Source organism: Mercurialis annua, linkage group LG2 (genome assembly GCF_937616625.2).
Source record: "Mercurialis annua linkage group LG2, ddMerAnnu1.2, whole genome shotgun sequence".
Lineage (NCBI taxonomy): Eukaryota > Viridiplantae > Streptophyta > Magnoliopsida > Malpighiales > Euphorbiaceae > Mercurialis > Mercurialis annua.
Genome location: NC_065571.1, coordinates 16,859,024 through 16,871,967, shown reverse-complemented (window position 1 = coordinate 16,871,967; position 12,944 = coordinate 16,859,024). Strand labels below are relative to the sequence as shown.

The window sequence follows — 12,944 nt, the reverse complement described above, 5'->3', positions numbered from 1 at the left end:
CAATACATCTATTTTATTATTAGGATAAACTATACTAATTAATAGGGGTAGACATGACAAAATGAAATATTGTCTTATTTTTATTAATTTTTGTGCAAAACTCATTTGTCCCTTCTTAAACGGTACGGAGAGAGTAATAGGATTCTAATATATTCTTCGTATAATATTCTCGTGGCTAAAAGGCAAATAATTGTATAAAGAAAAATATTTACAGTTAATTGATACAAAAATTAAAAAATAGATTAAAATTGACTGTTTTAAAAATTTGGACCATAAATAAAAAAAATAAAAAAAATAGAGTACTTTTAAATAATTAATCTCAGATACTAAAACATATTAAATTATAGAGCAAAATACTATGAGATCTCCATAATTGTCATGATTCACACTTTCGTCCCTCCTGTTTAATATCTAATGACATGGTCCCTCACTTTTATTTTTGTTAATGATTTAGTTTTTTTGTTCATTTTTGGTGTTAGTCAACTAAGTCAAACGACCAAATTCAAAAAAAAAATCAAAAAACTGATGTGCATACCCATTTTTGTTTCTGTCAACGACTTTATCCCTCATGTTCGAAAATTAATTTACTCATAAATTTTTTGACTCAATTAACTAGTACCAAAAATGGATGAAAAGACTAAATTGTTAACTGAAATAAAAGTAAGAGATCGTATCGTTTGATTTTTAAACCGAAAATATTAAATTGTGAAATATAACATATGCGGAGGGCTTCATAATAATTTATTTTAAATTATAATTAATAAAGGATCAATTCAACCTCCACTTGGCACGAAATACCTAAAATGCCACTATCAAAAAATTGGTCAAAAATAACCAAAATTTTGTCCAACTGTATCAAACTCTCTTCTTCCCAAGGTGCACCTCATGCGTGAAATACATGCAGCAATTCAAAATGGCAAAAAGATTAAAAAGAATCTCAATATTTATTTTATTCCTCAAAATTGGCACTTGATAATTTTCAAATATCAATCATGATACTTATATTTATAAAATTTAAAAATTATATTAATTTTTAAATAAAAATTTAGAATTCGTTTTACATTTTAACCATTTCACTTCAATAGCAACAAACCTCCACTGCCTTCATACCACAATTAGCATTCTCCGCTGAGAAGAAGAAACGGCAGATTCTCATTGCTCCTACTGTTGAGAAGAAGAAACGAGCACATATTGAAGAAGAAGTTGTTGGACAACGGCTTTTAATTAGGTTTTCCACTCTCTTTTCTGCATATGGGTGGAAATAATACAGTTTGATAAGGTTATGAATTTTATTTACCGATTTGCATGATAGATATTTCGTGTCAAGTTGAGAGGGTGAATCATTTTATTCTAATTATTATTATGATGGTGATAATAAGTCTCACCACACCTATTGGAGATCCCAGATTTTGGATCTAATAAAACGATTAAAAGAATTCAAAAAACAAAAATATTTTGTTTATATTTTTTTTTCAATTAGACAATCTAAAAAGAAACTTATTTGATATATTTTGAATTAAAAACAAGTATCCATATCAAGAACTGCTACAAACCATCTGGAACTATTATATTAATAAATGAAAAATATAACCGAATTAAAGATGATTAGTCGATCTCTAAAGTATGATATTGAAGGTTGACATTATTACTTGGAGGAGAATTATCAGCTCGTTTTAGATCAAAGCTTCAGGCAAGAATGCTTATGTAGGAGGGTCGAAGTATCACTGTCCTTTTGAAAAAAACCACGATGTTCTCCCTTCCCCTCCACCCGCAAAACCCTAACCCTAAAACCACCATTACCCTAGCTCCGTCCACCGTTCACAGCCGGAAACAACCTCATGGTATGCAGATTTCACCAGACGTTAACATCAAGGAGGAAGGGAAGATCTCGAACGTGGTATACTTCGAAAATTTCCCTAAAAATTGGAGATATCATGATTTAGAAAAGGTGTTCGCAAGGTATGGAGTAAAAGGCAGAGTTTCATTGGCAAAAAAATTGACCAAGCGCAATGTCAGTTTTGGTTTCCTAAGGCCAGAATCAGTTAGTTCGATGCCATGGATTATTGAACGACTGAATATGATATCCATAGGGCAGTTCAAACTTCGTGCTTTTGTTTCAAGATTTCCTGAACCAAAAAGCAACGTCCAACCGATCAAAAAGATGATTCCCAGTCAACCCAGATCAGTATCAGTGTCTTCTCCGGCCATCAGGGACAACAGATCGTACAAGCAAGTGGCAACACCCGCAGCTCAATTCACTGCACCAGCAGCAGTATCCACATCACTTGCAGCAGAATTTGTTTCTGCTAGGTTTTCAGATAAAACTTGCATTCGATTCTCAATCCCTAACGATTTGATACCAAAAAATAATGAATGGATGGATAGATCCATTGTGGCTAGGGTTTCAGATATTACAAGGGTTCCACAAGCTAAGAGCTTCCTTCAAGGCCAAAGGGTTCAATTTCAGAATGTTGCACTCCTAGGGAGTAATCAAGTCTTAATAACCCTTGAATCATTAATGAAGGCGGAGGAATTTTTATTGGTTACAGGACCCTCCTTGGCAGGATTCTTTCAATCCTTTTCATGGGTAGAAGATTTTAATCAAGCTTATACTCGCTTGGTATGGATATCGATCTCGGGGGTACCTCTATCCCTATGGACTGAGGATATATTTATGGAGATTGGGAACCAAATTGGTGAAAGCGTTAAGGTTCACCATGATGTTATGGAAAAGAAAAGATTCGACTTGGGTCTTGTTCTTATTTCTTCGACATGTTCCTTTGTGAACTGTTCAGTAGAGTTGAAGGTTGGAGGATCATCAAATTTTTTTCATGTCGTGGAAACGACTGAACCTGTCTCATTCGATGACATCTTGGAGTCTGCTGAGGAGGACGTCGTCAAGTCTCCTTTGCTGCTCCCGGTGGTATCCAATGGAGCTTGTAACTCTGATGATAGGGAAATAGAAAAATCTGTCAATTTTGCAGTCATGGACAGTATTTCATCTAGCAAGTTGGAGGTTGTTGATATCTCTAATACCCAGGCATCAAATGGAAATCTGCAGCAGATATTTGATAATAATACCAGCACCGAGTAGGCAGCTACGGCAGTAATTAACCAAGAGGGAAACGTATAGCATGAACAGGCAGCAGTAACGTCTTCAAGTGAGGAGTTAGTCTTAAATGGGAGCAATAAGGGAAAAGGGCGCTTGATTAAGAAAATTGATCACCTGGGTATTATTCATTCTTGCTCATCAAACCATATTGACGAGGCGACTGACTTATCCAACTCAAACATAGCAAACAGAAACAGGCTCATAGATAATACAGAGGCATATACGGCTACCTCAACACCAGAGGATGAGGTTACAAAAACGTGGAAGATTGGTTATGATCTGGGGATATTAAAAATGGGAACAAAAGAGGCAGCCATACAGGAGTTAAAGAACAGAATTTGCGGCGTCGGTCAGTAGACAGTCTTCTCTTCCAGGTTTTTAACTTTTAAATGTCTTTGCCTCTTAGCTTTGTATCGTGGAATTGTCGAGGTGGGCTCTTAAGCAATAGGAAGCAGTTGTTTATTCGTAAATTGGTCTCTGATAATAATCTTTTATTTATTGGCTTGGTCGAGTCAAAAAAAGATGTTGTTGATGACTTCCTAGTTCGTAAATTATGGCCTAATCTTGATTTCAATTTTGATTGGGTCCCTTCTAATGGGGCTTCTGGTGGTCTCTTACTTATTTGGAACACAGCTTTAGTGGTTAATGTTGTTACTTCTAAGGGTGACAGATGGTTAGCGATGGATTTTGTTTATGATAATTCTCATTTCAGGCACATTCTTGTTTATGCCAGCAACTTGGCGTCTGAAAGACTCTTATTTTGGAATGAGCTAACCAATTTATTGAGTTTTATGGGCACTGTTTTTATTAGCGGCGATTTTAACGAAATTTTAAAACCGGAGGATAGGCTGAACTGTACCGAATTCTCTACTTCTATGCTTCAATTTCGTGATTTTGTTAATAACTCTGAGTTGTTAGATCTTCCCCTCCAAGGTCGTCTTTATACTTGGAAAAATTCTTTGTCGAAATCGCGCATTGATAGATGTTTGGTTTCATGTGCTGCGGGTTCCATTTGGCCAAGAATGTCTTTGATGGCTATGACTGGTGGTCGTTCGGATCATGTCCCTATTTTCTCTAGGTCTGCTGAAAAAGTTGATTGGGGTCCGAAACCTTTTCGGTCTTTGGATGCTTGGTGGGATCATATTGGTTTTGAATCTTTCTTAACTGCAAGTTGGAATTTAGTCTGTGTCAGCTCTCCCAATCTTATTCAACGTTTGAAGGTTTTGAGACAAAAGTTGAAAATATGGAACATAGAAGTGTTTGGTGATCAGAATAAACGCATTAGAGAGTTGACAAACAAAATCAGCCTGAAGGATGTTGAAGCCGAAACTACTGCCTTGTCAATGGAGGAAAGATCCGAAGTCTCTAATCTAAAGGGAGAATTGTGGAAAGCAGAGAAAAGATTAGAGTCTTTGTGGATTCAGAAATCGAGAGTGAAATGGAATTTGGAAGGAGATAGAAATACGAAATTCTTTCACAGCATTGCCTCAACTCACTTCAGGAACAATCACATATCGGCTATTTCTGTAGATGGCACTACCTATTCAGAACCTAAGGAGATCAAGTATCACATTAGAGAGTTCTATAGTGGTCTTTTCAGATGTAAAGCTAGAGTAGATTTCGACATCTCAGATCTCTCCTTTGCTATGATTTCTTCTTTGCAGGCTGGCTCTCTGATCATGCCATTTGCCGAATCTGAAATCCTTTGTGCTATTTCTTCTTGTGGGAGTAAAAAAGCGCCGGGTCCAGATGGTTTTAATTTCTACTTTTACAAGAAAGCTTGGCCTCTCTTGAAGGATGTCATTCTTGAATTTTTTATGACTTTTTATAGGTTTAGTGCCGTGCCGAAGGGTATAAATTCTTCCTTCATGGTCTTGGTTCCTAAAATCGCTGGTTCCTCCAACATTAAGGACTACCGTCCTATTAGTCTTGTTAATGGGATCTATAAAATGTTATCAAAAACGCTAGCTAGAAGATTATCTCCGGTTCTCTCTACCGTGATCTCCGATAGTCAGCATGCTTTCTTGAAGGGTAGGAGTATCTTAGAGTGCTCTATGATTGCAAATGACCTTATTCACTTGGCTAATAGAAGGAAAGACAGACTTCTTGTGTTGAAATTAGATTTTCATAAGGCATTTGATAGCATTGCCTGGGACTATCTTTTTTCAGTTATGCGTTGTATGAATTTTCCTGAAAAATGGATAGAATGGTTGTCCTGTTGTCTATCTTCTGCGACCACGGCTGTGTTGGTCAATGGGAGTCCGGCCGATCCTATTGAGATAAAAAGGGGTGTCCGCCAGGGTGATGCGATCTCTCCCTACTTATTTGTCATTGCAGTTGAGGGCCTGAAACGTATACTAGACAAGTCTGCTGAGATGGGTTTTACTAAAGGCTACGCGTTCTCGGATGAACATGTTTCTATTTCGATGCTTCAGTTTGCGGATGATACAATCTTGTTCCTTCCATATGATGTGTAACAGCTGAAAAACTTAACAAGGATCCTTCGTTGTTTTGAGTTGATTTCGGGTTTAACTATTAACTACCATAAAAGATCTATTATGGGAGTTAATTTGGATAATTTGGAAGTTAGGGCAGCAGCTGAAATTGTGGGTTGTGAGGCGGTCACTTTTCCTATAAAATACTTGGGTCTTCCCTTAACTAGCAGGAATCTTAGCACAGGCTCATGGGATCATGTTGTGGAGCGGTTTAAATCGCGCCTTGCGCTATAGAAAGGCACTCTTCTATCCCCTGCAGGAAGGTTAGTGCTAATTAAATCTGTTCTGTTCAGTGTTCCGGTCTACTATATGTCGTTGTTTGCTATGCCTGTGGTAGTTCAGAATCAACTAGAATCATATATGAGGCGGTTTCTTTGGAAGGGAGATATTTCTAATAGGGTTATGAGTAAAGTGGCGTGGAAAACGGTCTGTCAAAAGTTTGAAAATGGAGGGCTGGGTATTCACAATTTGCAAATTAGAAACCAAAGCCTTTTATTTAAGTGGATTTGGAAGTTAAGGAATACGAATCGAGACTCTAATTGGTTCAATGTCACTTCTTCTTGTTCTATGATCTCTGACTGGGACTCTCTTATGTTTGGAGATATGAGGAAAATGTGTTTCATATGGAGAGGAATTGTTAAAATCTGCCGTCGTGATGAAGTCGCTTGGGCTGTTTTCATTGCCAATTTAAAGTTTAAGGTGGGTTCGGGGAACTTGACCTCTCTTTGGCATGATAATTGGATGGGTAATGGTCCTGCAAGTCGTTTGTTTCCGCGTTTATATAATCTTTCAAACCAAAAGAAAGCAACAATTGATGATATTTGGAAGGTGAATTGGAGGTGGAGACGTAGATTAAGGGGTAATGAGGTTCTGTTGCTTGATGAGTTTCAAACTATTCTTAATAGCATTAATCAAAACTCAGATCGGGATGAGGTCCGATGGAATGCTGCTTCGGGTATCTATACTGCTGCCTCTTTTTGTGATTTTATGTCTACTGTTAATTTGCATCAGAATGTTGTCCATAATGTTTCGGATTTGGGCCTCCATTCTGATGGTGCTGGGAGGGACACTGCTGTTGCCATTGATATTGGGAGGGATACTGCCGTAGTCGTTGATATTGTAGACGAAGCTGAGAGATATTTGGGTTTAGCTGCTTATGGCGAGGTGTTATATGCTGTTGCTGGTATAAATACGTCTACTGCTGCTGCTGAGATGTTCACAACTGTTTCTACGGAGGTGTTGATGCCTACTGCTGTTGCTGGTGTGTTTGATTATTCTGATGTTAGGGATGTTTCTACTGTTGCTGCGGGTGGGTCTATTGTTGCTGCTGGTTCATCTCCAATTGCTGCTGCTGTTGGTTCGTTTTCAACTGCTGCGGGTGGTTCTTCGGGTGTAGATGCTGTTGCCGGTGGGTCTTCATTTGCTGCTGTCGTGAACGTCGAAGAAAATTCAACTTCAGCAGCTCCTCCGCAATCTAGAAGACTTCGCACCAACAATTTGTATATGCAAGTTTGGAAATCTATTACTCCCCCAAGGATAAAATTTTTTCTTTGGATTGCTATTCATGGAAGAGTGTCTACTCTAGATTTTTTGGCGAAGTGCTCTATCATTGCGGTAGAAAATTCCTTTTGCTCTCTTTGTTCGGTTTATGAGACGCAGGACCATCTTTTTATTCATTGCTCTTTTTCTTTGAGCATCTGGAATAGTATTCTTGCAAAGTTGGATATTGCTTGGGTTACTCCTTCTTCTTTTCAGGATTTTCTTCTCCAATGGAACAACATCATTCCGTCGAGTCGCTATTGGAGGCTTTGGCATGTTCTCGGCCATCTCATCATCTGGGACATTTGGAAATGCAGAAATGGAAGGATCTTTCAGGATGCCGTTCTAACAAAGGAGGATGTTATCTTTAGATGTTTTACGCATTCAGTTTTTCTTTTTAAACTTTGTAATAGGAGGTTCCCCTATTCAGGGATGGATTTCTTTAGAAATCCCCGTTGTATTTTACTCTCGGATTTCTGATTGTTTTCCGTTTCTCTCGGCCTAAGCCTCTAGTGTGCTTTTTTGTAAGCCACTTCTTGTGCGAAAGCCTTGAGTTTCAGTCCTTTTGCCACTCCTTGTGGCCTTAATATACATATTATTCATCAAAAAAAAGGTTGACATTATTATTCAATTTTTATTAATAATTTAGACAATACTTTATTAGCATTTTTAACAATAATTTATTAGTATATGAATGATGTAAGTTAAAATTTATATATTTTATATATAGTATTTGACTTTTTTTTTTATGAATACTTTTTTTTTATAATTAGTATTTGTCTATTTCTTTTGTTAATATTTAATTAGATGTAAAATAGTATTAATGGTTCGAATGATAATAATCCTCATTCATTGGAACTGAATCTTCATATCTAATCGTACCAAAATAGTACGACAAGTTCCGAATAGAAATGGGACGATTATGAAGATTTCCAGTTCTTCTCAAACCGTGCAAATAAATAGGCTCACCGATGAGCAGACGCTTCTCTACTATTGCAAGTGGAAACGAGGAGACACGTTTAGACGTCTATCATATTTTAGTATTTTTACAGCTACACCAAAACTCTATCGAATAATCAAATTAAGTCAATATATTTGGTTTAATTTAGTTTGATAATATATAAAAAATATGTTTTGAAAGTACAAGAAAATGAATTATAGAGATAAAAGATTCTAATTCTATGTACAAATCGAACAGCAAAACCAAACGAAATCAATTAGTTTGCTCAATTAATTTCGGCTAAAATATTTTAAACCCTTTCAAATTTAATTCTTTTTTACAAAGAGTTAAACTTTTAGTAAGGTTCGATTCAAACCGGATATACACCCCTAAAGCTAGTAAAAATAATAAAAATAATATATATGAAGTGGAAAAAAACTGAAAAAATGTGAATTTTTTTTATTGATGGAATGAAATGGTTGAAGAAAGAAACAACAATTCTGAGAAGATGATTTTGTAATTTGAATCCACTAACCCATAAGTACCCACCAAGCAGACACCCAGCTCCCTCCAAGTCTGTTTTCTGTATATATCACATGTATATACATTGTACAATATCATCCTCTTCTATCTCTCTACTACAACCAACTCAGTGTGTGAATTGTACATCTCAATATTTTCTATGAGTGAAAGTGGGGGAGGCTGGCCTACAACAAATGAAAAAGAAGTGCTAAAAAAGCATTAAAAAATGGGAGGGGAATAAGAAGATGGAGCCAGAGTGTGTAATGAGGAATGAATAAAAAAATTAAAATGGCTAAGCTATCTCTCTGGGTTCCTCCGGCTCCGGCTAATGGATTATTGTGTAGCTCTCGGGGTTTTATGTGACAGGTATCCGGTAATCCCTTAAACTTAGTGGGAGGCGCAACAAGGATATGCGAAAACTGGATGGTAGTGGTACAAGTAGACTCGTCATTTTCATGAACTGTAATGCCTCACCGAGTGTTCCAACATTTCGCGACTTGGGCAGACAATCTCCTTAACTCGGTTCCCATTCTTGTATATCTTGAACGTCGGTACAGTCCTCACATTTTCGGCACTTGCAACTGCTGAGTTCTCTTCAATATCCACCTGTGACAATTCAAGATACAAGTATATAACTATATAAGATAATAGCACTCAGGTCGAGATCATGTAGGAAAAGAAAAGATAAGGACAGTGCAGCTCGGGTTATGGGTGTGCATTCGGTACAAACAGTACAAAACCTAACCAAACATACAAGGACGTAAAATATATCAAACCAAACTGAATCAATTTGGTTCAGTTTGATTTGTTTTTGGTTCAACTTGTACCGAAACTGAAGTGAAATTCTTTATACCGAAAACCAAATGGAACCAAAAAGAAAATCAATTTTTTCTTTATATTATCAAACCCAGCCTAAAAAATTTGACACTTTGATTGGATTATTCAGTTTAGTACAGTTGTTTTTGCACACTCCTAGCTCGGACTAATGAATTGATGAATTACCTGGAGAAAATTTATTGATGGATAGCGGCTGCATAGTGTATCCAGAAATGGAGATATTTGTTTGCAATGCAAATTAGAGGATGATTTAAAATGAACTACAGATACACCTGAAAAAAGAGATTCTCAAGTCATTGCTCAAGGAAGGAAGAAACTTGAAAGCAAGTCTAAAGGGATTTGCTTAAACTAAGCTTAATCAGACTTACCCGGTAAAGACAGGGCAGCTTTGAACTGCTCAAGCCCGACAATTTCCTCCACTTCACCACCGAACTTCATGTTATAGACTTCTTCTCCGCGGGACTTCTTCAATGCAACTTGAGCATGAAATAAAGATTCGGCAACTTCATTGTCATCTGGAAGTTCCCTTCTCAGAACCTCATAATCTCTAACTGCGTCACTCCACTTTTCTAGCTGTAAGTGAACTGATGCTTTTAGATGAAATTATGGATACACGAATATTAAAAGATGAAAAGTGTTTCAGGATGTCACCTTACTATTCGAGGCAGCTCTTCGAAGAAGGGCTTTAGTGTAATTAGGTTGGATGCACAATGCTTGGTTGCAGTCATCAATAGACTTATCCCAGGATCCCAGCTTAAACCAGCAAGCAGCTCTGTTGCAATAGAGCACAGAATTCCAAGGATCAAGCCTGAGGCCTTCTCCATATGCAGAGCAAGCTTCAGTATATCTTTCAGATCTGAAGAGATCATTGCCGCGAGAACGAGCTCTAGACACCAGTTTCACATTCTTAAGCAGAACAGCTACTTCAACATTTCTCGGATCAATCTGGCCAGCTTTCTCAGCAGCTGAAAGTGCACTTTCAAACCTGCAAGACATTCATCATCCATTCTCAATCTCCCAAAAATCCGTCACAACTTAGATCCAGTAATGCTTTGGATATCTGAACCTCACCTTCCTAAGGCCATCTCCATCTGCGCTCGAACTAAGAAAAAATATGCTTCAGAAAGCATCCCAAAAAATCTACTCTGCGAGAATGAGCCGGTATGCAGTTCTAACTTTGGCATGTTTGTAAGGCAAGTTTCAGCATCCTTGAGTTGATGGAGCTTCAGAAGGGCTTCAGCTCTACACATAAAGAGCTGTAAAACTCAAATTGAACCAGTTCATCCATTAGCTAATTGATTCTCTACATTTGTTTAGCCACTTTCAAAATAATCAAATTTCAGATACATCTAGTTATACCTGCGGAGAATAGTCAGCACCAGCACTGATTGCAGCGTCAGCTTCCCGTAATGCTTTTTTCCAGTCATTAAATTTTCGGGCATCTGAACATGTGTTTAGATGCTTCTCTACAACTTGCAATTTCTGCAATTCAAACTCATCTTGATGATGCCCTGCAAAGCTTAAGTGCCTCCTTGCATTCTCAACATGACCTAACCTGCAATTAGATCAATTTCGTAAAAATGCAGCTGAAATACCATTTCCACTAAACTTTTGTGACCATAATGCAGGACAAACAAATGGAAAACTCGGCAAAAATTACGTAAACCAGAAAAGGCTGGCATCAATTATCTAATCACCAATGCAAATGACTACAAAGATGAAGGAAAATTCAATTATGGAAGATAAAAGAAAGAGCAGTAAATTCACATGACACTAGACATGCACATTTGAACCATTCCTGGTTATAAATTGACTCAAAGATGTAGAGCACCACGAAATACACAATTGCAACATATACATAAATCAAAGTTCAATTATTTTTTTGAAGCGATGCTAACAAAATCAAGCTAATGTAACAAATTAGAAGTTTTGTATATTACTGCAAATCAAGAACAAAAGATGAAAGTAAACGTATCATTGAGATTGCCAATCAACCAAACTGATTCACAGAGGTGGCAAGGAATTGAAAACAGCACCAACACAAGAATCATTTGAACCAATGAGAATCATAATGTATGAAAACACAAATTAAGTTGCCAAAATGTGAAGCAAATTTGATCACAAGAATCATAAAAGCAACATTACAAACAAATGATTCACCATATACACAAAGAGATTCATCAAATGGACAACAAGCATCACACAATTTCCGCAAAACGAAAGCAAAAACTTTGAAACTTGATTCAAACATTTCAACAACCAAACCAATAAAGAGAAGATAACTATCCCATCCATCAACAGAAACTAAAACAACACAAAAATACCATAAAACTGACCTAATAAACAAAGAGCCTAATCTGTGATGCGCCCTCCAATAATGAGGATCCAACTTGACAGCCTCCTCACACTCTCTCACAGCCTCCGCTAATCTCCCCAAACCCATCAAAGCCGCGGCCCGATTATACCTGTAAGCTGCATTACCAGGAGCCAAAGCAATGGCTTTATCATAGAACCCCAATGCCTCCCCAAAATGACCCTTCTGGTGCATTTCATTTCCTGCCCGTTTCAATTCCTCCGGATCCACGCTACTCCCACCACAGCTACTATAATAACCCGAATTTCCTACATCCAAATTCCCATGTCTTACGCTTCCTCCTCGTCGCATTATACTCCCGTGCCCGTAATGACCCATGCCCGACCCCAAAACATCACTCTTTGAACTCCGATGACTCGTTACCAGCCCTGGTTTCAAGATCTTTCCAGACGGGCAGATATTCCCACTGGGTAATACATTCACTGGAGACGGGGAGTTTACTGAACTCTGATTTCCGGTACCGGAGTATATCAACGGGTCGGATCTGGAAGTGGGTTTGGGGTTTTTAAGAGGGCTAGTTTCGGTATAGTAAGAAATGTCACCGGAGTGGCTAGCTTTGGGAAGTGGGTTAGAGCCAATCCGGGCGGCGGATGCGGATCCGGATGAACTAGAACTGGAACTGGTGGTAGTGGTAGTTGTAGTTGTAGTGGCGGTGGGTCGCAGCGGTGAAACGGGTGAGCCGAGATCGAGTTCACGGAAATCGGGCTTGTTAACACAGAGCGAGTCACGAATTTGATCTGTTAGCGCATCCGTTTCTTCAATTGGCTTCGACATTTTGCTTACAACGAAAAAATGAAACGGCTAATTTTGCTGATTAGTTTGAAATGAGCTCAAAGAAATGTGTAATGGAGAAGACATGAGAGAGAGGAAGAAGAAGAAAAAGAAAAAGAGATGGGGATGGGGATCTCGTGATATATAAAAGGAAGAAGCAAAGAATGAGTAAAAAAATGGATTATTTATTACTGCTCTGCTTCACTGAGAGAGAGAGAGCAGGATTTTTTTTATTTTCAAGGGAAAAGGATCATTTATGCTCTAAGGTTTGGATCCAGGATTAAGTAAGCCTTCAACGTTCGGAAAGATTTATATATGCTCCCAACGCTTTAAAAAGTGAACAATCAGGCCCCT

General features: G+C 37.8%; 1 protein-coding gene across 1 annotated transcript; it reads right to left on the bottom strand.

Moving 5' to 3' along the window:
- Positions 1-8,525: 8,525 nt before the first annotated feature.
- LOC126668926 (TPR repeat-containing thioredoxin TTL1-like) lies at positions 8,526-12,793 on the bottom strand. Its single transcript, XM_050362160.2, has 7 exons — positions 11,782-12,793; positions 10,805-11,000; positions 10,517-10,701; positions 10,097-10,430; positions 9,814-10,018; positions 9,611-9,717; positions 8,526-9,214 (listed from the first exon to the last, which is right to left on the bottom strand). The coding sequence occupies exons 1-7, from the start codon at positions 12,591-12,593 to the stop codon at positions 9,062-9,064; spliced, it is 1,992 nt and encodes a 663-aa protein (XP_050218117.1). The 5' UTR covers positions 12,594-12,793; the 3' UTR covers positions 8,526-9,061.
- Between the last annotated feature and the right edge of the window lie 151 nt (positions 12,794-12,944).

What these genes read in the sequence shown, in the direction of transcription:
- LOC126668926 (XM_050362160.2), bottom strand. Translation starts at nt 12,593, where the DNA reads ATGTCGAAGCCAATTGAAGAAACGGATGCGCTAACAGATCAAATTCGT. An exon ending in GTGCTGACTATTCTCCGCAG is followed by an intron (nt 10,702 to 10,804) that starts GTATAACTAGAT and finishes TGAGTTTTACAG; the next exon opens with CTCTTTATGTGTAGAGCTGA. An exon ending in AGCTGCCCTGTCTTTACCGG is followed by an intron (nt 9,718 to 9,813) that starts GTAAGTCTGATT and finishes CTCTTTTTTCAG; the next exon opens with GTGTATCTGTAGTTCATTTT.